General features: G+C 42.6%; 1 protein-coding gene across 19 annotated transcripts in view; it reads right to left on the bottom strand.

Moving 5' to 3' along the window:
* The window catches only part of LOC118360900 (neurexin-1a-like), an 819,333-nt gene that overhangs the window by 142,773 nt on the left and 652,203 nt on the right, over positions 1-24,357 (bottom strand). For all 19 annotated transcript variants that reach the window (XM_052470649.1, XM_052470658.1, XM_052470697.1 and 16 more), the window contains one exon: positions 15,269-15,440. In XM_052470649.1, coding sequence (XP_052326609.1) covers positions 15,269-15,440 — 172 coding nt within the window. The remainder of the gene's footprint in view (positions 1-15,268; positions 15,441-24,357) is intronic.

Raw genomic sequence — 24,357 nt, 5'->3', positions numbered from 1 at the left:
TTACTTCCATGGCCCAGACTCTGGAGAAGAAAGAGGGTCTAATTTCTGAGGCTGCATGTACTCCATATAATACGAAGTCTGCGACAGCATCCCAATTGGCACCCTATTCCCCTTATAGTGCACTACTTTTGACCAGGGCTCATAGTACTACAGACTATATTGGAGAAGTAAGAGTGTCATTTGGGACACACAGAGCCTCTGATAATTGGGGTAAGGACAGTCTAATGGGTCGTTAAGTAGGCAGAATGGGACATTTGAATGAGATTACATGAGGGAGCGGTGTACAGGCACAAGTGGTGCAATTATCCCCACCCTGCTTTTCACAATGGTGGTCCCCTCCATCCCATCCAATATCCTGCCTCCCCCTGTCTCTTTCTTTCTCTCTGTTTGTCTCTCGCTCTCAATGGTGGTCTCCCTACATTCCTTCACCCTTTTAGCCTGTTGTCTTCTTCTCTCTCTCCCTATTTTCATTTTATATTTAAGGGGCTTTACTGGCATGGGAAAAACATATTTATAGCTGAATTCAGAAGTTGGAGTCATTAAAACTCGTTTTTCAACCACTCCGCACATTTCTTGTTAACAAACTAGTTTGGCATGACACAAGTCATTTTTCCAAGAATTGTTTACAGACAGATTATTTCACTTACAATTCACCATATTACAATTCCAGTGAGTCAGAAGTTTACATATCCTAAATGGACTGTGCCTTTAAACAGCTTGGAAAAATCCAGAAAATTATGTCACGGCTTTAGAAGCTTCTGATAGGCTAATTTATATAATTTTTGTCAATTGGAGGTGTACCTGTAGATGCATTTTAAGGCCTACCATCAAACTGAGTGCCTCTTTGCTTGACATCATGGGAAAATAAAAATAAATCAGCCAAGACCTCAGAAAAATAATTGCAGACCTCCACAAGTCTGGTTCATCCTTGGGAGCAATTTCCAAACACCTGAAGGCACCACGTTCACCAATACCGCTGAGAAAAGATACGCGTTCTGTCTCCTAGCGATGAACATACTTTGGTGCGAAAACTGTAAATCAATCCCAGAACAACAGCAAGGACCTTGTGAAGATGCTGGAGGAAACAGGTACAAAAATATCTACAGTATATCCACAGTAAAATTAATCCTATATATCGACATAACCTGAAAAGCCTCTCAGCAAGAAAGAAGCCACTGCTCCAAAACCACCATAAAAAAGCCAGACTATGGTTTGCAACTGCACATGGTGACAAAGATCATCCATTTTGGAGAAATGTCCTCTGGTCTGATGAAACAAAAATAGAACTGTATGGCCATAATGACCATCGTTATGTTTGAAGGAAAAAGAGGGAGGCTTGCAAGCCGAAGATCACCATCCCATCCGTGAATCACGGGGGTGGCAGCATCATGTTCTGGGGGTGCTTTGCTGCATGGGGGAATGGTGCACTTCACAAAATAGATGGCATCATGAAAGAGGAAAATTATGTGGATATATTGAAGCAACATCTCAAGACATCAGTAAGGAAGTTAAAGCTTGTTCACAAATGGGTCTTCCAAATGGACAATGACCCCAAGCATACTTCCAAAGTGGTGGCAAAATGGCTTAAGAACAACAAGTCAAGGTATTGGAGTGGCCATCACAAAGCCCTGACCTCAATCCTATAGGAAACTTGTGGGCTGAACTGAAAAAGTGTGTGTGAGCAAGGAGGCCTACAAACCTAACTCAGTTCCACCAGCTCTGTCGGGAGGAATGGGCCAAAATTCTCCCAACTTATTGTGGGAAGCTTGTGGAAGGCTACCTGAAATGTTTGACCCAAATTAAACAAAAAGGCAATGCTACCAAATACTAATTGACTGTATGTAAACTTCTGACCCACTGGGAATGTGATGAAATAAATAAAAGCTGAAATACATAATTCTCTCTATTATTATTCTGACATTTCAATTTCTTAAAATAAAGTGGTGATCCTAACTGACCTAAGACAGATAATTTTTACTAGTATTAAATGTTAGAAATTGTGACAAACTGAGTTTAAATGTATTTGGCTACGTTGTGTGTAAACTTCTGACTTCAACTGTACATTGCCAAAGCAAGTATACTAGATAATAAACAAAAGTGAAATAAACAAAAACATTTACAGTAAAACATTACACTACAAAAGTTCCAAAAGAATAAAGACATTTCAAATGTTATAGTATCTGCAATAGTTAAAGTACAAAAGGGAAAATAAATAAATATAAATATGGATTGTATTTACAATGATGTTTGTTCTTCACTGGTTGCCTTTTTCTTGCGGCAACAGGTCACACATCTTGCTGCTGTGAAGGCACACTGTAGAATTTCAGTGAGAGAGTTTCAGTGGGAGTTTATCAAAATTCATTTTTTTTCCCCAAATTCTTTGTGGATATGTGTAATCTGAAAGAAATATGTCTCCAAATAGCATTCTAGCTTGCTTTTTGTTTTGTTAATTATTTCCAATGTGTCAAGTAATTATTTTGTTGTTTTCTCATGATTTGTTTGGGTCTAATTGTGCAGCTGTCCTGGTTCTCTGTGGGGAGTGTTTGTGTTTCTGAACAGAGCCCCAGGACCAGCTTGCTTAGGGGACTCTTCTCCAGGTTAATCTCTCTGTAGGTGATGGATTTGTTATGGAAGGTTGGGGAATCACTTCATTTTAGGTGGTTGTAGGATTTAATGTCTCTTTTCTGGATTTAGAAAGTTAGTGGATATTGGCCTAATTCTGCTCTGCATGCACTATTTTTGTCGAATTCTGTATGCCGAGTCTCAATTTGGAGATGTCCCATTTTGTGAATTTTTGGTTGGTGAGCAGACCCCAGACCTCATAACCATAAAGGGCAATGGGTTCTATAAGTGATTAAGGTATTTTTTATTTGAGCCAGACCCTAATTGGCATGTCGAATTTAATGTTCCTTTTGATGGCATAGATTCCCTTCTTGCCTTATCTCTCAGATCGTTCACTTTGCTTTGTGGAAGTTACCTGTGGCGCTGATGTTAAGGGCGAGGTATGTATAGTTTTTGTGTGCTCTAAGGTAAGGTGTCTAAATGGAATTTGTATTTGTAGTCCTGGCAACTGGATATTTTTTCACCATTTGTTTTGCTTTACTAATATTTGCCATCAGGGCCCAGGTCTGACAGAATCTGTGCAGAAGATCTAGGTGCTGCTGTAGGCCCTCCTTTGGTTGGGCACAGAAGTACCAGAACATCAGCAAACAGTAGAGATTTGATTTAAGATGCTAGTAGGGTGAGGCCGGGTGCTGTAAACTGTTCTAGTGCCCTCGCCACTTTGTTGATATCAAATCAAATCAAATTTTATTTGTCACATACACATGGTTAGCAGATGTTAATGCGAGTGTAGCGAAATGCTTGTGCTTCTAGTTCCGACAATGCAGTAATAACCAACAAGTAATCTAACTAACAATTCCATAACTACTGTCTTATACACAGTGATAGGGGATAAAGAATATGTACATAAAGATATATGAATGAGTGATGGTACAGAGCAGCATAGGCAAGATACAGTAGATGGTATCGAGTACAGTATATACATATGAGATGAGTATGTAAACAAAGTGGCATAGTTAAAGTGGCTAGTGATACATGTATTACATAAGGATGCAGTAGATGATATAAAGTACAGTATATACGTATGCATATGAGATTAATAATGTAGGGTATGTAAACATTATATTAGGTAGCATTGTTTAAAGTGGCTAGTGATATATTTTACATCATTCCATCAATTCCCATTATTAAAGTGGCTGGAATTGAGTCAGTGTCAGTGTGTTGGCAGCAGCCACTCAATGTTAGTGGTGGCTGTTTAACAGTCTGATGGCCTTGAGATAGAAGCTGTTTTTCAGTCTCTCGGTCACAGCTTTGATGCACCTGTACTGACCTCACCTTCTGGATGATAACGGAGTGAACAGGCAGTGGCTCGGGTGGTTGTTGTCCTTGATGATCTTTATGGCCTTCCTGTAACATCGGGTGGTGTAGGTGTCCTGGCGTTGTGCAGACCTCACTACCCTCTGGAGAGCCTTACGGTTGTGGGCGGAGCAGTTGCCGTATCAGGCGGTGATACAGCCCGCCAGGATGCTCTCAATTGTGCATCTGTAGAAGTTTGTGAGTGCTTTTGGTGACAAGCCAAATTTCTTCAGCCTCCTGAGGTTGAAGAGGCGCTGCTGCGCCTTCTTCCCGATGCTGTCTGTGTGAGTGGACCAATTCAGTTTGTCTGTGATGTGTATGCCGAGGAACTTAAAACTTACTACCCTCTCCACTACTGTTCCATCGATATGGATAGGGGGGTGTTCCCTCTGCTGTTTCCTGAAGTCCACAATCATCTCCTTAGTTTTGTTGACGTTGAGTGTGAGGTTATTTTCCTGACACCACACTCCGAGGGCCCTCACCTCCTCCCTGTAGGCCGTCTCGTCGTTGTTGGTAATCAAGCCTACCACTGTTGTGTCGTCCTCAAACTTGATGATTGAGTTGGAGGCGTGCATGGCCACGCAGTCGTGGGTGAACAGAGAGTACAGGAGAGGGCTCAGAACGCACCCTTGTGGGGCCCCAGTGTTGAGGATCAGCGGGGTGGAGATGTTGTTGCCTACCCTCACCACCTGGGGGCGGCCCGTCAGGAAGTCCAGTACCCTGTTGCACAGGGCGGGGTCGAGACCCAGGGTCTCGAGCTTGATGCGGGCTTGGAGGGTACTATGGTGTTGAATGCCAAGCTGTAGTCGATGAACAGCATTCTCACATAGGAATTCCTCTTGTCCAGATGGGTTAGGGCAGTGTGCAGTGTGGTTGAGATTGCATCGTCTGTGGACCTATTTGGGCGGTAAGCAAATTGGAGTGGGTCTAGGGTGTCAGGTAGGGTGGAGGTGATATGGTCCTTGACTAGTCTCTCAAAGCACCTCATGATGACGGAAGTGAGTGCTACGGGGCGGTAGTCGTTAAGCTCAGTTACCTTAGCTTTCTTGGGAACAGGAAAAATGGTGGCCCTCTTGAAGCATGTGGGAACAGCAGACTGGTATAGGGATTGATTGAATATGTCCGTAAACACACCGGCCAGCTGGTCTGCGCATGCTCTGAGGGCGTGGCTGGGGATGCCGTCTGGGCCTGCAGCCTTGCGAGGGTTAACACGTTTAAATGTTTTACTCACCTCGGCTGCAGTGAAGGAGAGTCTGCATGTTTTCATTGCAGGCCATGTCAGTGGCACTGTATTGTCCTCAAAGCGGGCAAAAAAAGTTATTTAGTCTGCCTGGGAGCAAGACATCCTGGTCCGTGACTGGGTTGGTTTTCTTCTTGTAGTCCGTGATTGACTGTAGACCCTGCCACATACCTCTTGTGTCTGAGCCGTTGAATTGAGATTCTACTTTGTCTCTATACTGACGCTTAGCTTGTTTGATAGCCTTGCGGAGGGAAGGCTGCACTGTGGAGACCGCAGATCTGGGACCAGGCTGTGGGGAGACTACAGATCTACAGCCTAAACATATTAACCTGTAAAAGAAAAGGGTTCATATTGAATCCAAAAGGATTGAATTATTTGATAGCTGCACTGTTTGTATTCGGTCTTGTTACCCGTCACCTTGCCCTAATTAAAAGCAGTGGTTCGCGCTTTCAGTTTCACGCGGATGCTGCCATCAATCAACGGTTTCTGGTTAGGGAATATTTTAATCGTTGCTATGGGAATGACATCTTCAACGCACGTTCTCATGAACTCGCACACCAAATCAGCGTATTCGTCAATGTTGTTATCTGACGCAATACGAAACATATCCCAGTCCACGTGATGGAAGCAGTCTTGGAGTGTGGAATCAGCTTGGTCGGACCAGCGTTGGACAGACCTCAGCGTGGGAGCCTCCCGTTTTCATTTCTGTCTGTAGGCAGGGATCAACAAAATGGAGTCGTGGTCAGCTTTTCCAAAAGGAGGGCGGGGCAGGGCCTTATATGCGTCGCAGAAGTTAGAGTAACAATGATCCAAGGTTTTTCCGGCCCTGGTTGCGCAATTGATATGCTGATACAATTTAGGGAGTCTTGTTTTCAGATTAGCCTTGTTAAAATCCCCAGCTACAATGAATGCAGCCTCAGGATGTATGGATTCCAGTTTGCAAAGAGTCAAATAAAGTTCGTTCAGAACCATCGATGTGTCTGCTTGGGGGGGAATATATACGACTGTGATTATAATAGAAGAGAAATCTAAATCAGGTGAACAGAAGGATTTGAGTTTATGTATGTTGAAGAGGGTGGGGCTTAAGCTGCATCCCTGTCTCAACCCATTGCTCTCTCTCTCTCTCTCTCTCTCTCTCTCTCTCTCTCTCTCTCTCTCTCTCTCTCTCTCTCTCTCTCTCTCTCTCTCTCTCTCTCTCTCTCTCTCTCTCTCTCTCTCTCACGCCATCCTTCTCTCTCCTTCTCTTTTGAAGGAGTCATGTGCATTCTATATACTTTCGGCCCGTCATTGGACACTGTGCTATCAAACCTCCAAACGAGCTTCAATGCCATACAGCACTCCTTCCGTGGCCTCCAACTGCTCTTAAACGAGAGTAAAACCAAATGCATGCTTTTCAACTGATCGCTGCCTGCACCCGCATGCCCGACTAGCATCACCACCCTGGATGGTTCCGACCTTGAATATGTGGACATCTATAAGTACCTAGGTGTCTGGCTAGACTGCAAACTCTCCTTCCAGACTCACATCAAACATCTCCAATCAAAAATCAAATCAAGAGTCGGCTTTCTATTCCGCAACAAAGCCTCCTTCACTCACGCTGCCAAGCTTACCCTAGTAAAACTGACTATCCTACCGATCCTCGACTTCGGCGATGTCATCTACAAAATGGCGTCCAACACTCTACTCAGCAAACTGGATGCAGTCTATCACAGTGCCATCCGTTTTGTCACTAAAGCACCTTATACCACCCACCACTGCGACTTGTATGCTCTAGTCGGCTGGCCCTCACTACATATTCGTCGCCAGACCCACTGGCTCCAGGTCATCTACAAGTCCATGCTAGGTAAAGCTCCGCCTTATCTCAGTTCACTGGTCACGATGGCAACACCCATCCGTAGCACGCGCTCCAGCAGGTGTATCTCACTGATCATCCCTAAAGCCAACACCTCATTTGGCCGCCTTTCGTTCCAGTACTCTGCTGCCTGTGACTGGAACAATTGCAAAATCGCTGAAGTTGGAGACTTTTATCTCCCTCACCAACTTCAAACATCAGCTATCCGAGCAGCTAACCGATCGCTGCAGCTGTACATAGTCTATAGGTAAATAGCTCACCCATTTTCTCCTACCTCATTCCCATACTGTTTTTATACTGTTTTTATTTATTTACTTTTCTGCTCTTTTGCACACCAATATCTCTACCTGTACATGACCATCTGATCATTTATCACTCCAGTGTTAATCTGCAAAATTGTATTATTCGCCTACCTCCTCATGCCTTTTGCACACATTGTATATAGACTGCCCATTTTTTCTACTGTGTTATTGACTTGCTAATTGTTTACTCCATGTGTAACTCTGTGTTGTCTGTTCACACTGCTATGCTTTATCTTGGCCAGGTCGCAGTTGCAAATGAGAACTTGTTCTCAACTAGCCTACCTGGTTAAATAAAGGTGAAATAAAAAAAATAAAAAATAAATAAATAAAATAAAGTGTTGAATTAGGAAAATATTTCACCATTGAGGTGCCAGGACAGAGAAGAGCTTGGACTGGGCTGAGCAGGATCTGCCCTCCTGTACGGGTAGTTGGGCCAAGAGACCAGAGTTGACGGAACAGAGTGCTCGGGTTGGGTGTGTAGGGTTTGAGCATAGCCCGGTAGTGAGGTGTAGGTATGGAGGGGCAGTTCCTCTTGCTGGTATGAAGGTAAGCACCATGGTATTGTAGTGGATGCGATCTTCGACTGGAATCCAGTGGAGTGTCACTATATTGGGAATAGGGAATCGGAATCCTATATAGGGAATAAGGTGCCATTTGAGACACAACTAGACCGACCAAGGTATTAGTGAAGGCTCACAAACCATATTGGAAGCATTTATATTATGAATGGGGCCGATGGCTGGGGGGAAAGGGGAAGGGATGCTGTATAATACAGAGCCACAGAGAGAGAGGTGGGCTTGGATTAATCCTGTTCCGTTCAGATAATCCTCAAACAGAGCACCATTTAATGTATATAGGAAGTTGTCCTATTTGTGTATAGCTAAACTCATTCATATTTGATGGGTAGTTAACTAGAAGTTAACACTTGAATCTGGTAAGAAATGGAACTAATATATGTTCATCTGAATCAAATGAACCATTTTTTAAATGGTTTTATTTAACCAGGTAGGCTAGTTGAGAACAAATTCTCATTTTCAACTGTGATATGGCCAAGAAAAAGCAAAGCAGTGCGACACAAACAACACCACAGAGTTACACATGGAATAAACAAATATACAGTCAATAAAACAATTGGGAAAGTAAATATAGAGTGTGTGCAAATGAGATAGAATAAAGGGGGTGTGGCAATAAATAGGCAATAGTGATGAAATTATTACAGTATGGCAAATTAAACACTGGGGTGATAGATGTGCAGAAGATGAGTGTGCAAGTAGTGATACTGGGGTGCAAAGGAGCAAAGTAAATCAAATAAATAACAATATTTTTTTATTTCACCTTTATTAAACCAGGTAGGCTAGTTGAGAACAAGTTCTCATTTACAACTGCGACCTGGCCAAGATAAAGCAGAGCAGTGTGAACAGACAACAACGTAGAGTTACATATGGAGTAAACAATAAACAAGTCAATAACACAGAAAAAAGAGAAAAAGTGTCTATATACATTGTGTGCAAAAGGCAGGTGAATAATTACAATTTTGCAGATTAACACTGGAGTGATACATGATCAGATAGTCATGTACAGGTAGAGATACTGGTGTGCAAAAGTGCAGAAAAGTAAATAAATATAAACAGTATGGGGATGAGGTAGGTAAATTGGGTGGGCTATTTACTGATAGACTATGTACAGCTGCAGCGATCGGTTAGCTGCTCAGATAGCAGATGTTTAAAGTTGGTGAGGGAGATAAAAGTCTCCAACTTCAGCGATTTTTGCAATTCGTTCCAGTCACAGGCAGCAGAGAACTTGAACGAAAGGCGGCCAAATGAGGTGTTGGCTTTAGGGATGATCAGTGAGATACACCTGCTGGAGCGCGTGCTACTGATGGGTGTTGCCATCGTGACCAATGAACTGAGATAAGGCGGAGCTTTACCTAGCATGGACTTGTAGATGACCTGGAGCCAGTGGGTCTGGCGACGAATATGTAGCGAGGGCCAGCCGACTAGAGCATACAAGTCGCAGTGGTGGGTGGTATAAGGTGCTTTAGTGACAAAACGGATAGCACTGTGATAAACTGCATCCAGTTTGCTGAGTAGTGTTGGAAGCAATTTTGTAGATGACATCGCCGAAGTCGAGGATCGGTAGGATAGTCAGTTTTACTAGGGTAAGTTTGGCGGCGTGAGTGAAGGAGGCTTTGTTGCGGAATAGAAAGCCGACTCTTGATTTGATATTAGATTGGAGATGTTTGATGTGAGTCTGGAAGGAGAGTTTGCAGTCTAGCCAGACACCTAGGTACTTATAGATGTCCAATGTATTTAGTTTTGCTTGCATTTAAGAGCATTTGGTTGCCACGGAAGGAGAGTTGTATGGCATTTAAGCTTGTCTGCAGGTTAGTTAACACAATGTCCAAAGAAGGGCCAGAGGTATACAGAATGGTGTTGTCTGTGTAGAGGTGGATCAGAAAATCACCAGCAGCAAGAGCGACATCATTGATGTATACAGAGAAAAGAGTCGGCCAGAGGATTGAACCCTGTGGCACCCCCATAGAGGCTGCCAGAGGTCCGGACAACAGGCCCTTCGATTTGACACACTGAACTCTGACAGAGAAGTAGTTGGTGAACCTATCGAAGCAGTAATTTGAGAAACCAAGGCTGTTGTCTGCCAATAAGAATGTGGTTATTGACAGAGTCAAAAGCCTTGGCCAGGTCGATGAATACAGCTGCACAGTAATGTCTCTTATCGTTGGCGGCTATGATGACGTTTAGGACCTTGAGCGTGGCTGAGGTGCACACATGACCAGCTCTGAAACCAGATTGCATAGCGGAGAAGGTATGGTGGGATTCAAAATCGTCGGTGATCTGTTTGTTAACGCATGCAGGCAATGAGGCAGTGATCGCTGAGATTCTGGTTGAAGACAGCAGAGGTGTATTTGGAGATCAGGTTGGTTAGGATGATATCTATGACGGTGCCCATGTTTACGGATTTGAGGTTGTACCTGGTGGGTTCATTGATAATTTGTGTGAGATTGAGAGCTATAAACTGAGACTGTAGGATTGTCGGGGTCTTAAGCATGTCCCAGTTTAGGTCACCTAGCAGCACGAGCTCTGAAGACAGATGGGGGGCAATCAATACGCATATGGTGTCCAGGGCACAGCTGGGGGCAGAAAGTGGTCTATAGCAAGCGGCAATGGTAAGAGACTTGTTTCTAGAGAGGTGAATTTTTAAAAGTAGAAGCTCAAATTGTTTGGGCACAGACCTGGTTATTAAGACAGAACTCTGCAGGCTATCGCTGCAGTAGATTGCAACTCCGCTCCCTTTGGAAGCTCTATCTTGTCGGAAAATGTTATAGTTAGTGATGAAAATTTCAGGGTTTTTGGTGGTCTTCCTAAGCCAGGATTCAGACACGGCTAGAACATTCGGGTTTGCAGAGTGTGCTAGGGCAGTGAATAAAACAAACTTAGGGAGGAGGCTTCTAATGTTAACATGCATGAAACCAAAGCTTTTATGGTTACAGAAGTCAACAAATGAGAGCGCCTGGGGAATTTGAGTGGAGCTAGGCACTGCAGGGCCTGGATTAACCTCCACATCACCAGAGAAACAGAGGAGGAGTAGGATAAGGGTATGGCTAAAGGCTAAAAGAACTGTCCATCTAGTACGTTCAGAACAGAGAGTAAAAGGAGCAGATTCCTGGGCACGGTAGAATAGATTCAAGACAAAATGTACAGACAAAGGTATGGTAGGATGTGAATACATTGGTGAAAACCTGTGCATAGAGTGACAATGATAGAGCTATTGTCTCTAGAAATATAATTTAAACCACGTGATGTCACTGCATGTGTGGGAGCTGGAACTAAAGTGTTAACTAAGGCATATTGAGCAGGGCTAGTAAGGCCTAATAAGGCCTATTGACGTTAGGGAGAGGCATGCGTAGCCAAGTGATCATAGGAGTCCAGCGAGTGGCTTCAGGCAGCTAGCGGGCCGGGGCTAGCAAGCTAGCGAAGGGCCTTTGAGGGACGTTGCGATGGAAGGTCTGTTGTGGCTCCCTCGTGCTGTGATGTTGGCAGATGGATCAGTAGGGATCCGTGTGGTAAACCAGGCCAATTGGAAAAATACGTATAGTGGCCAAAGAATTTGTCCGTTTGGCCTCTTAAGCTAACAGTCCGGTGTGCTCTAGACAGCTAGTGGGCCGCGGCTAGCAAGCTAGCAGATGGGCCTAGCAAGGCTAGCTTCAGGCTAATTGGTTCTTGCTTCGGGACAGAGACCTTAGCCATGAGTGGCCACTCGGAGAGTAGCTAGCTAGCTGCGTTGATCTAGGTGAGTAAAAAAAAGGTTCAGAGCTTGAGGTAGGAATCCGTAGATATGGAGAAAAATGAGTCCAATTTTCTCTGGTTTGAGTTGCGCTGTGCAGACTGGCGAGAGTTGTCCGGGCTAAAGGTAGCTGATGACCGCTAGCAGTGGCTAGCTCGTAGCTAGTTAGCTGGCTAGCCTCTGTTGGGGGGTTTCAGGTCAGAGGATGGATCAGCCGGGCTCGTGTGGTAAACCAGGCCAATTGGCAAAATAGGTATAGTGGCAAAATAATTTGTCCGACGGGCCTCTTAAGCTAACGGTCCGATGTGCTCTAGACAGCTAGTGGGCCGCAGCTAGCAGGCTAGCGGGTGGGCATACAGGGGACGTCATGACGGAAGACGCAGTTGAAAAACCCCCTCATATCTCCAAACAACTATAGGTGGATTTGAATGTGTGTCTGTTGATTAAATGTTGTTTGGAAATTCAAAATGACTTACACTGCATATCCATGTTCAATGTTATTTTGTATAATGGTTTCCTTTCCTAGAATTACAATGAGGACACCAGTAGGACTGTCTTGGCTCTGTTGGTTTCCTTTCCTAGAATTACAATGAGAGACACCAGTAGGACTGTCTTGGCTCTGTTGATGTATCATACTATATAACTATAACATGTTTTTACTCTGCTTGATGTGAAATACAAAAATATGTAACAAGTTCTTCATCTTCTTCTTATCTCTCCCACTCCTCTTCCCTCCCTCCTTTCTTTGGTTGTTTCATTCTGGTGGCTTATCAGTCGTTCTTTGAGACACAGAGTCAATCAAGTGGCACAAAATCTAATTCATCTCTCGTGATTTATTTTTTATTTTATTGCACTGACTTTGAAAAACTTTCGTCTGACATATTTCAGGACATTATACTGAACTCCATGTCAAGTCAGAATTAATAGAGAAAATAAACAGGTCTGTCTTAGGAGTTTTGGGAATGGAAAAATGCCAATAATGTTTGTGTTTAATACGTGTCTAGTCTGTGTGAATGAGCTCTATAAAAAGACCAACCAAAGCTTCTGAATACGATGTGTCTGCATTCACCACCGCACTTACATGTAATTGACCATGCCCAAAGAGACCATTTAGATTGGAAACAAGCTGTAGATACACTTGTCTTTAATCAAATCCAAATAGTAACTGTTTTACATGTTTACATTCAACTGCACGTTTGATAATGAAGGCCATTCCAATACAGCAGCTAAGAAATAAAACAGAAAATGATATCTGAAAGTGAATGTTTAGCTGACAAGTATTTGAATTAGAATTCACTGATATGAAGTCTTAACGATTGTGGCCTTACTTACATAATAACAATGACATAATTGCCTTCTACACGTTTTTGTTATACCACTGAAACAAATGGTAACAAATTAATTAAAGTAAAATAATATATTTTAGGTAACAAATGATCCTAATGCAGATTTAGACAGACAATGAATTCTGACTCAAAGACATTCAGGAGGAGTTGTTGAAATGTTGTTTTTTTTCTTGATTCTTTGTTTTGTCTTGATTTCCTCCATTGAGCCGGTGAGTTTAATCTGCCGTTGAGAAATATCCTTGGTTAATTACTCCTCCCCTCACACCAAATGTAAACATGCAGCTCTGAATTCATTAGAGAGCTAACCAACCTTCAACTAAATTAATCTACTTCCTTTTAGACATCTCTCTGTGCAACATGTTATCTACTCTTTTTTGCCCCAAAATGTCTGTCTAAAGATGCAATTATCTGTTCAAGTATCCAAAAGATTTAGTGCATTTATATGTGTCTATGTATGTATGTATGTGTGTTTGTGTGTGTGTGTGTGTTTCTGTCTGTCTGCGTTTTTCTGCCCGTCTGTGTGCCTGTCCGTCTGTGTGTCAGTGAGTCTCTCTCTTGCACAGCTAAGATCCTATAGCAACCATAGATCCTCTAAAAACTATACAGCCATCAGTCTATTAACCCTGCGGTGAATGTTCCTCCATGTTTTCTGCCTGTCACAAGGCATTCATTTCGCCTGTCTACCTGAGGCGAAGAGTGACGAGCGAATCTGTCCCCAGCCATAAAAGCCCTCTTTAGTTTTGGTGAATGCACTGGGCCGCCTGAAAAGGTCAACAAACATTAGAGGAGGAGGAGAGGAGGGCGGACAGGTTGAAATCATCTCTGGTTTGTACTCATGCCAAGATTGTTGAGTTAGACTCAGGCGATCCTGATCCTATGAGCTAGGCCCCTCCCCTATGCACCAGGATCCTCACATACCAGGCAGGGTCCACCCATATGAGCAAGGCCCCTTTCGCAATTACTCCCCTTGTTTTGGGCAATTCTCCTATAAACTAGTCCCCTGTTCCAAAGGCTCTTTTCCTGAGAACTGTCATGACAGAGCGTGGGTAATATGTTCATATTCTATTTTATACATCTTATACCATAAGAATACAGTGAAACTGTTTGCTGTTTCAGGCAAACATAGATTATCATTGAGTCTCCCTACATAATATTTGTCCAGAGGATAGACAATAATATTTACAGAAAGGACATCACAGGAAGTGACATGCCAGTTCCAATATTCCAACCGTTATGTCAATTAATGGGATTAACCATACTGTATCCCTTGAAATAATTCAAATTTGTTTAGAGTAGACAATTTTGCAAAACAATCTCCAAAGAAACTGGCATACTTGCAGCAACAGAGATATGGCCTTTTAATTCTGGCATGTGCGGCCATCTGTGGTGCTGTTTTAAATCCTGCATATTTTGATGTATGTTAGCTGTCAGTCAAACTGCGCACAATTTAAACTGAAACTAACCTTGACGGTTGAAATGAGGATTTCATCCTGAAATGTTGGCATTAGTGTTAGATTGAGTCATTGGGGTTAAGATTAGGCATTGATTCCGAGTGGTTAAGGTTTGTGATGGTTCAAATAGAAAAACAAACATTTCAAAATAAAACTAGCACTGGGATTGAACCCCCAATCTTCTGAATTGTAGCTCGTGGTTTAAACTAGATGCTAATAGATGCTTGCGTTGCCCCTAGTGGACAGTAGGACATTGCCATGGAAATAAAATGCCACCCCATGCCATAATTTCACCTTTTAAAATATGGCTAAATACTTTATAATCCACTAGAATTTGGCCATTTCAATTTGCTGTCTAAACTTACTTCAGTGAAAGCTATGGGTGTTCCTGGGTAACAGAACACGTTCACTTCCTGGTTAGAGTAGCCTATATGTGGGAACATGACAAATGCTGTAACATATAACAAGACATTAAATAATTAATCTGACTTGGATCCTCTGTAGCCTTTGTCAAAGCCTTTTAATAGTTAAAATGCTGTGAATTCAAGACACCCAAGTGTTGATATTTAAAGCCTTCTCAACACAATAGTAATCGTTCTGCTGACATGTTGACATTTCAAAGGTTACTGTATAAAAAACGGACAGTATTATTATGAGAAATAAGCACAGTATATATAAATGACAAAACAACCAAAAACATGTCATACACCATTTCTAAATAGCCCAACATATTAAATCTTCACCTGACAACAGTTAGGATACCATTCTTGGTCATTTCAAGTACAGGTACATTCAAAGTGTGGTAGAGAGCACTGTGAGCAGAGATGATGCTGGGAAGGTATTAAGGCGTGTCTTACCTGTGGGATAGCGCTCTATGACAGGTAGGTCATCCACCTGTAGTGTGGCGTTACCGCCACTCCGCGTAAACTTCACTATATGGTACTTTCCATCATTTACAAACTTTGCTGTCTCCTCGATATTTATGTCGTCCGTTCCAACATTAAATATAACTGCAATGTTTCCTTTTTCCTGTTGACACAAAAAAGAAAGAGAAAATAAGGTTTTAAAGATGAGAAGGAAATGTATCTTGATGAGAAGGAAGTGTATCTTGATGAGATGGAAGTGTTTCTTGATGAGAAGGAAGTGTATCTTGATGAGAAGGAAGTGTGAGTTGATGAGGAGGAAATGTATCTTGATGAGAAGGAAGTGTATCTTGATGAGAAGGAAGTGTATCTTAATGAGAAGGAAGTGTATCTTGATGAGAAGGAAGTGTATCTTGATGAGAAGGAAGTGTATCTTGTATATTCCAAAGCAGATGTTTGGTTGTTTTATAAAGAACAGCAAAGTGTAAGAGTCATTGTGTTTATGTAGTGATGAAGAAGATGATGATGGTAATGATGATGATGATGACAACGATGACGATGATGGTGATAATGTTGGTGATGATGGAGATGATGATGATGCTGGTGATGATGGTGATGATAATGATGATGATGATTATGATGCTGGTGGTGAGGATGATGTTGATGATAATGAAGATGATGATTATGATAACCACATCCATGTGTTGCCACTGAACTGTAGATACCATCTGATTATGTTTACACAATGAAAGGTAATAGTGAGCTAATCAAATTGGAGACATTACATAGAAGTAATACTCAGTATAATGCTGTCTGAATCGATTTCCTTGTCAATATAACTATAGTTATCAATTCTAATCAAGTGTTACAACAACGTTGTTTTTTACTGATTGCCTTTGTGAAAAGACTACCTTGCCCATGGTGTGTGTCCTCTTAATAAACCAACTCGGTTATTTACGGACACTTTTCTCCCTATATTTTTATATCAGCATGACTATTTTGACTTCCGGGTAATTAGAGAGACCATCTGTATATTGCTGTGTGCCCCAAAGCACAGTTTAAAACTTAAACTACTCATCCGTTTAACCATTGGTGATTTAAAGTCCAATCAGAAGGTGGGAATATATTTTCTGTCAGAATGTATATGGCATTCAGATCTGATTGATATGGATTGGTTCCGTGTTTTGCATCAAACAAAAATAAACCAAATGGAATCAAATAATACCAAAAATATGTTCAATACTGTGTGTCTGTTCCGTCATTGTCACACCATCTCTGCCCCAGACACAGGTCAGGCATGTGTTGTAATGAGTTCTAGTCATATCATTGAAGGGTCTTCAGTCAGTACACAGGAGTGCTTTATGTGGTGTGTTGGCTCAGGCAAGCTTCTCTTCTACTCTCTCTCTCTCAATTTGAGGGATATATTGGCAATGCAAACATATGCTAACATTGCCAAAGCAAGTGAACTAGATAATACACAAAAGTGAAATAAACAATACTAATTAACAGTAAACATTACACTCACAAAAGTTCCAAAATAATAAAGACATTTCAAATGCCATTTTATGTGCAATTAGTTAAAGTACAAAAGGGGAAATAAATACAGTGGCTTGCAAAAGTATTCACCCCCCTTGGCATTTTTCCTATTGTGTTGCCTTACAACCTGGAATTAAAATAGATTTTTGAGGGGCTTGTATCATTTGATTTACACAACATGCCTACCACTTTGAAGATGCAAAATATTCATTTTTTGGTGAAACAAACAAGAAATAAGACAAATTAAAACAGAAAACTTGAGCCTGCGTAACTATTCACCCCCCCAAAGTGAATACTTTGTAGAGCCACCATTAGAAGACATTACAGCTGCATTTATTTTGGGGTCTGTCTCTATTAGCTTGGCACATCTAGCCACTGGGATTTTTGTCCGTTATTCAAGGCAATACTGCTCCAGCTCCTTCAAGTTGGATGGGTTCCGGTGGTGTACAGCAATCTTTAAGTCATGCCACAGATTCTCAATTGGGTTGAGGTCTGGGCTTTGACTAGGCCATTCCAAGACATTTAAATGTTTCCTCTTAAACCGCTCCAGTGTTGCTTTAGCAGTATGCTTACGGGCATTGTCCTGCTGGAAGGTGAACCTCCATCTCAGTCTTTTGGAAGACAAACAGGTTTCCCTCAATTTCCCTGTATTTAGCTCCATCCATCATTCGTTCAATTCTGACCAGTTTCCCAGTCCCTGCCGATGAAAAAATTCCCCACAGCATGATGCTGCCACCACCATGATTCACTGTGGTGTTCTCAGAGTGATTAGAGGTGTTGAGTTTGCGCGAGACATAGTGTTTTCCTTGATGGCCAAAAAGCAACATTTTAGTCTCATCTGACCAGAGTACCTTCTTCCATATGTTTGGGGAGTCTCTCACATGCCTTTTGGAAAACACCAAATTAGTTTGCTTATTTATTTCTTCAACCTCTCTAGGGTAGGGGGCAGCATTTGGAATTTTGGATGAAAAGCATGCCCAAATTCAACGGCCTGCTACTCGGGCCCAGAAGATATGATATGCATATAATGGGTAGATTTGGATAGAAAACACTAAAATCGTGTTTATGAGTATAACAGAACTGATTTAGCAGGCAAAACCCTGAGAAAAATCAATTCAGGAAGTATTTTTGTTGTTGTTGGTTTTGTAGTTTTCTATTCAATGCCATTACAGTATCCATTGACTTTGCAGTTCCTATGCCTTCCACTAGATGTCAACAGTCTTTAAAATCATTTCAGGCTTGTATTCTTATGAGGGAGTAAGACCAGTCTGAAAGAGTGGACCCTAACGTGTCGCAGAGCTTTTTTTTGGCGCATGTGCTTTTCTTGTTTACCTTTTATATTGACAACATTATTGCCGGGTTAAATATTATAGATCATTTAGGCTAAAAAACAACCTGAGGATTGAATATAAACATCATTTATCATGTTTCTATGAACTTTACATATATTGTTTTGACTGAGTTTGAGCCTGTGGATTACTGAAGAAAACACGCTAACAAAACAGAGGTTTTTGGATATAAAGAGACTTCATCGAACAAAAGGAACATTTATTGATTTAATTAATGTCTTCTAATTGCCACCATATGAAGATCATCAACGGTAAGGGATTCATTTTATCCCTATTTCTGAGTTTTGTAACGCTTCTGCTTGGCTGGTTACTGTTTAATCATTTGTCAACTGGGCTATGTTCTGGGCTAGGTATGTTCTGGGCTAGGTATGCTTTTGCCGAAAAGCATTTTATAAATATGACACCGTGGTTGGTTCAATAAGAAGTTAAAATATGTTTTGTTTTCAGAATTTTTATAATGAGCATTTCTGTAATTGAATTTGGCGCTCTGCAACCTCACTGGATGTTGGCCAGGTGGGACGCCCACGTACCCTAGAGAGGTTAAGCCATGGCTTTTCTCTGGCCACTCTTCCATAAAGCCCAGCTCTGTGGAGTGTACGGCTTAAATTGTCCCATGGACAGATACTCCAATCTCCGCTGTGGAGCTTTGCAGCTCCTTCAGGGTTATCTTTGGTCTTTTTGTTTGCCTCTCTGATTAATGCCCTCCTTGCCTGGTCCATGAGTTTTGGTGGGCGGCCCTCTCTTAGCAGGTTTGTTGTGGTGCCATATTCCTTCAATTTTTTAATAATGGATTTAATGGTACTCAGTTGGATGTTCAAAGTTTCTGATATTTTTACAACCCAACCCTGATCTGTACTCCTCCACAACGTTGTCCCTGATCTGTTTGCAGAGCTCCTTGGTCTTTATAGTGCCATTTGCTTGGTAGTGCCCCTTGCTTAGTGATATTGCAGATTCTGGGGCCTTTCAGAACTGTATATATACTGAGATCATGTGACAGATCATGTGACCAGATCTTATTTAGGGGCTTCATAGCAGAGGGGGTGAAAACATATGCACGCACCACTTTTAATTTTGTAGAATTTCTTCATTTCACTTCACCATTACATGAAATCCAAATAGAAATATATTTAAATTACAGGTTGTAATGAAACCAAATTGGAAAAATGCCAAGGGTGTGAACACTTTTGCAAGGCACTGTAAACATAAAAATTGGTTGTATTTGCAATGGTGTTTGTTAGTCACTGGTTGCCCTTTTCATGCTGCTGTGATTTTACACTATGGTATTTCACCCAGTAGATATGGGAGTTTATCAAAATTGGGTTTGTTTTCCATGATCCGTGTAATCTGAGGGAAATATGTGTCTCTATTATGATCATACATTTCCTTCTCTCTCTCTCTACCCACTCTCACTCTATTACTCAATGTGCCTCTCTCTTTCTGAGCAGCTATGAATGGAGCAGCTGGTTGGGGGCTCAACACTACAGCACAGTACAGCAGTACACTGCATGAGATTATCCAGTCAGCATAAACTCTCACTCACTCACTCACTCACTAACTCACTCACTCACTCTTTCACCCACCCATCTCCCTCCCTCTTTTTCTCTGCTCAATCACTCTAACACTCTAAGCAGTGAGCACATCCCACAGCCAAAAGCTACTTCTAGCTTCTCCAGTTAGAAACACTTGTAGTGTGTCACACCAGATTCCGGAAACTAGGATGTTCAAAATTTAACACAAGATTGTATCAACTGATTCCATTAAAGCTAGAGTAAGTAATTCATTCCCTTACTCCCCCTACACTCCCTCTCTCCCCCTACACCCACATCTCTCTACACTCACTCCCCGTACATTCCCTCACTCCCTTACACTCCCAAACTCTCCCCTACAGTCCTTCACTCCCGCTACACTCCCTCACTCTCCCCATACTCTCTCACGCTCCCCTATACTATCTCACTCTCTCCTACACTCCTTTACTCCCCCTACACTCCCTCACTCTCCCCTACAGTCCCTCACTCCCACACTCTCCCTTACTGTCCCTCACTCTCCTACACTCCCTCACTCCCTCACTGCCCCTACACTCCCCCTTACAGTGGTTATTTTGAAACAGACAAGAAAGTAAACAGTAAATATGTTGATAATAAATCCAACTTTAAAGCTGGGAATCTGTTTAGTGGTTATTGATATTTATCCTATGCTATATACTAAAACAAGTGGCGGGGACACTGTGTTGTCATTTTATAAATCTCAGACTGTAGTTTTAAACTAGTGTAAAGAACATGATGTGAAATCTGACCCTCGTTCATGTGTGGAGAAGAGGATAAGTTATCCTGCAACAGGGTGATCAAATTAAGATTTTACAAATGTAATGCTCCTCTCAAGGACTCCTCCATAGCATCTTACTGCAGTAACTGCACTGTGTTGTGCTGAGGAGGCAACTACATAGCAAGGCATTCAGAAAGTATTCCAACCACTTCCCTTTTTACACATTTTGATACGTTACAGCCTTATTCTAAAATTGATTAAATAAATGTTGTTCTTCATAAATCTACACACAATAACCCATAATTATGAAGCGAAAACCGGTTCAAATTTTTGGGGCAAAATTATTACAAATAAAAATCAGAAATACCTTATTTACAGACCATTTGCTATGAGCCTCGAAATTGAGCTCAGGCGCATCCTGTTTCCATTGATCATCCTTGAGATCTTTCTACAACTTGATTGAAATCCACCTGTGGTAAATTAAATTGATTGGTCCCACAGTTGAGTGCATGTCAGAGCAAACACCAAGCAGTTCGGTTTAAGGAATTGTCAGTAGAGCTCCGAGACAGGATTCTGTCGAGGCACAGATCTGGGGAAGGGGACAAAAACATGTCTGCATCATTGACATTCCCCTAGAACACAATGGCCTCTGTCACTGTTAAATTGAAGAAGTTGGGAACCACCAAGACTCTTCCTAGAGCTGGCCACCTGGCCAAACTGAGCAATCTGGGGTTAAGGGCCTTGGTCAGGGAGGTGACCAAGAACCCTATGGTCATTCTGATAGAGCTCGAGAGTTCCTCTGTGGAGATGGGAGAACCTTCCAGAAGGACAACCATCTCTGCAGCACTCCACCAGTAAGGCCTTTATGGTAGAGTGGCCAGACAGAAGCCACTCCTCAGTAAAAGGCACATGACAGCTCGTTTGGAGTTTCCAAAAGGCACCTACATGACTATCAGACCATCACAAACAAGATTATGTGGTCTGATGAAACCACAATTGAACTCTTTGGCCTGAATGCCAAGCATCACATCAGGAAGAAACCTGGCACCATCCCTACATTGAAGCATGGTGGTGGCAGCATCATGCTGTGGGGATGTTTTTTAGCGGCAGCGACTGAGTGACTAGCTAAGATCAAGGGACAAATGAATGGAGCAAAGTACAGAGATCCAAGATCCTTGATGAAAACCTGCTCCAGAGCGCTTAGGACCTCAGACAGGGGCGAAGGTTAACCTTCCAACAGAACAACGCCCCTAAGCACACAGTCAAGACAACACAGGAGTGGCTTCAGGACAAGTCTATGAATGTCCTTGAGTGGTCCAGGCAGAGCCCAGACTTTAACCCAATCGAACATCTCTGGAGAGACCTGAAAATAGCTGTATGTTGATGCTCCCCATCCAACCTGAAAGAGCTTGAAAGGATCTGTAGAGAAAACAGGTGTGCCAAGCATATAGTGTCATACCCAAGAAGACTCGAAGCTGCAATCACTGCCTAAGGTGCTTCAACAAAGTACTGAATAAAGGGTCTGAATACTTATGTAAGCGTAATATTTCCGTTTTTAAATTGCAATACCTTTGCCAACATAAAAACAAAAAAAAGTGCTTAGTCATTATGGCGTATTGGGTGTAGATTGAGGAGAATTTTCGTTTTCTAATCCATTTTAGAATAAGGCTATAAATTAACAAAACGTGGAAAAAATCAAGGGGTCTGAATACTTTCTGAATACATTGTAGCTATATACACTAAATACACTAAATATACTATATACACTAAATATACTATAAACACTAAATAACTTTGTCTCCCAATACAGCAAAAAAACTCAAAAAACAGGGTTAGTGGAAGAGATTAAAGCAATTATAGTGATGCTTTTATTAATATTCCTTCAATAGCCATTTAACGCTCCCCAATGTCTCTTTAAATAAATCCCTGTGTCTAGTCACAAATTGCCTTTTCAATGTTCTAAAGCAAAATCATTTGAGAGGGGGGAGGGGGCAGGGGAAGGGAGAGACAGGGACAGAGAGGTGGGGGTAGACAGAGGGTAGAGGCAGAAAGAAAGAAAGAAAGAGAATAGATTTATTATTGCTCTTTTCACATTTGTTTGTTATCTATTTCACTTGCTTTGGCATTATGAACATGTGTTTCCCATGCCAATAAATTGCGAGAGAGAGAGGAACTCAAACACAAACACATGTTGGTCTCTCTCTCTAGCTCTCTCTCTCTGTGACTTTCTCTCTGTCTCTCTTTCTCTCTCTCTCTGTCAGTATAACTTCAGAAATCTAGTTTAAAAGGTTTTAACTAGGTGGTACCAAGGGATAGCTTGGGATCTAACTAGGTGGTAGATAGGTGTAACTAGGGTTCTAACTGGGTGGTAGCTAAGTGTAACTAGGGCTCTAACTGGGTGGTAGCTAGGTGTAACTAGGGTTCTAACTGGGTGGTAGCTAGGTGTAACTAGGGCTCTAACTGGGTGGTAGCTAGGGAAACAGTAGCTAGGGGTATAGTAGCTAGGGAAACAGTAGCTAGGGGTAAAGTAGCTAGGGGCACAGTAGCTAGGTTATTCCAGTCAGTAGTGAAGTCTGGTTGAAAGACCCTAACTGGTTGGTATCTAGGGAAACAGTAGCTAGGGAAACAGTAGCTAGGGAAACAGTAGCTAGGAAAACAGTAGCTTGGGGTACAGTAGCTAGGTATATTCCAGTCAGTTGTGAAGTCTGGTTGAAAGACCCTAACTGGTTGGTAGCTAGGGAAACAGTAGCTAGGGGGTACAGTAGCTAGGTATGTTACAGTCAGTAGTGAAGTCTGGTTGAAAGACCCTAACTGGTTGGTAGCTAGGGAAACAGTAGCTAGGGGTACAGTAGCTAGGGAAACAGTTATAGGGAAACAGTAGCTAGGGAAACAGTAGCTAGGGGGTACAGTAGCTAGGTATGTTACAGTCAGTAGTGAAGTCTGGTTGAAAGACCCTAACTGGTTGGTAGCTAGGGAAACAGTAGCTAGGGGTAAAGTAGCTAGGGAAACAGTAGCTAGGGGTAAAGTAGCTAGGTATGTTACAGTCAGTAGGGGAGACAGCCAGCTGTATTACCACAGAGGATGATATCTGATGAGTCCCATCTTACATACAACCAGCCCTATTGACACCCTCACAAAAAGCACCCTATACCATACATAGTACACTACTTTTGACCAGAGAAAAGGGTGGGATACGTAACTGGGTGGAATATGGAAGAGGGTGCCATTTGGGAAACATTCCCAGTCCCCTTCCCCCTTCCAGCCCTCTTGCTGTACATACATATACACACATACTCTACCCCTCCACCAGCTCCAGCACTCCTCTACCTCCCCTCCAAATGTCCCAGCCCTCCTCTCCAGCCCTCCTCTACCCCCACCAGTTCAAGCCCTCCTCTACCCCTCCACCAGCTCCAGCCCTCCACTACCCCACCAGTTCAATCCCTCCTCTACCCGCATCAGCTCCAGCCCTCCTCTCCAGCCCTACTCTACCCCCCACCAGCTCCAGCCCTCCTCTACCCCACCAGCTCCAATCAATTAATCCAATTTCAATCAAATTATTTATAAAGACCTTCTTACATCACCTGAGGTCACAAAGTTCTGTACAGAAATCTATCCGAAACCCCCAAACAGCAAGAAATGCAGGTGTAGAAGCTCCTCTCCAGCCCTCCTCTACCACCCACCAGCTCTAGCCCTCCTCTTCCACCCACCAGCTCTAGCCCTCCTCTTCCACCCACCAAATCTAGCAATCCTCAACCCCAACACCAGATCCAGCCCTCCTCAGCCCCCCACCAGGTCCAGCCCTCCTCTACCCCCCTCACCAGATCCAGCCCTCCTCCCCCCACCAGATCCAGCCCTCTTCTACCCCCCCCCACCAGATCCAGCCCTCTTCTACCCCCCCACCAGATCCAGCCCTCCTCTACCCCCCTCTACCCCTAT

Source organism: Oncorhynchus keta, chromosome 2 (assembly GCF_023373465.1).
Source record: "Oncorhynchus keta strain PuntledgeMale-10-30-2019 chromosome 2, Oket_V2, whole genome shotgun sequence".
In the NCBI taxonomy this organism is placed as follows: domain Eukaryota; kingdom Metazoa; phylum Chordata; class Actinopteri; order Salmoniformes; family Salmonidae; genus Oncorhynchus; species Oncorhynchus keta.
The sequence above is the reverse complement of the archived record's forward strand: the minus strand, read 5'-3'. Positions and strand labels throughout refer to the sequence as shown.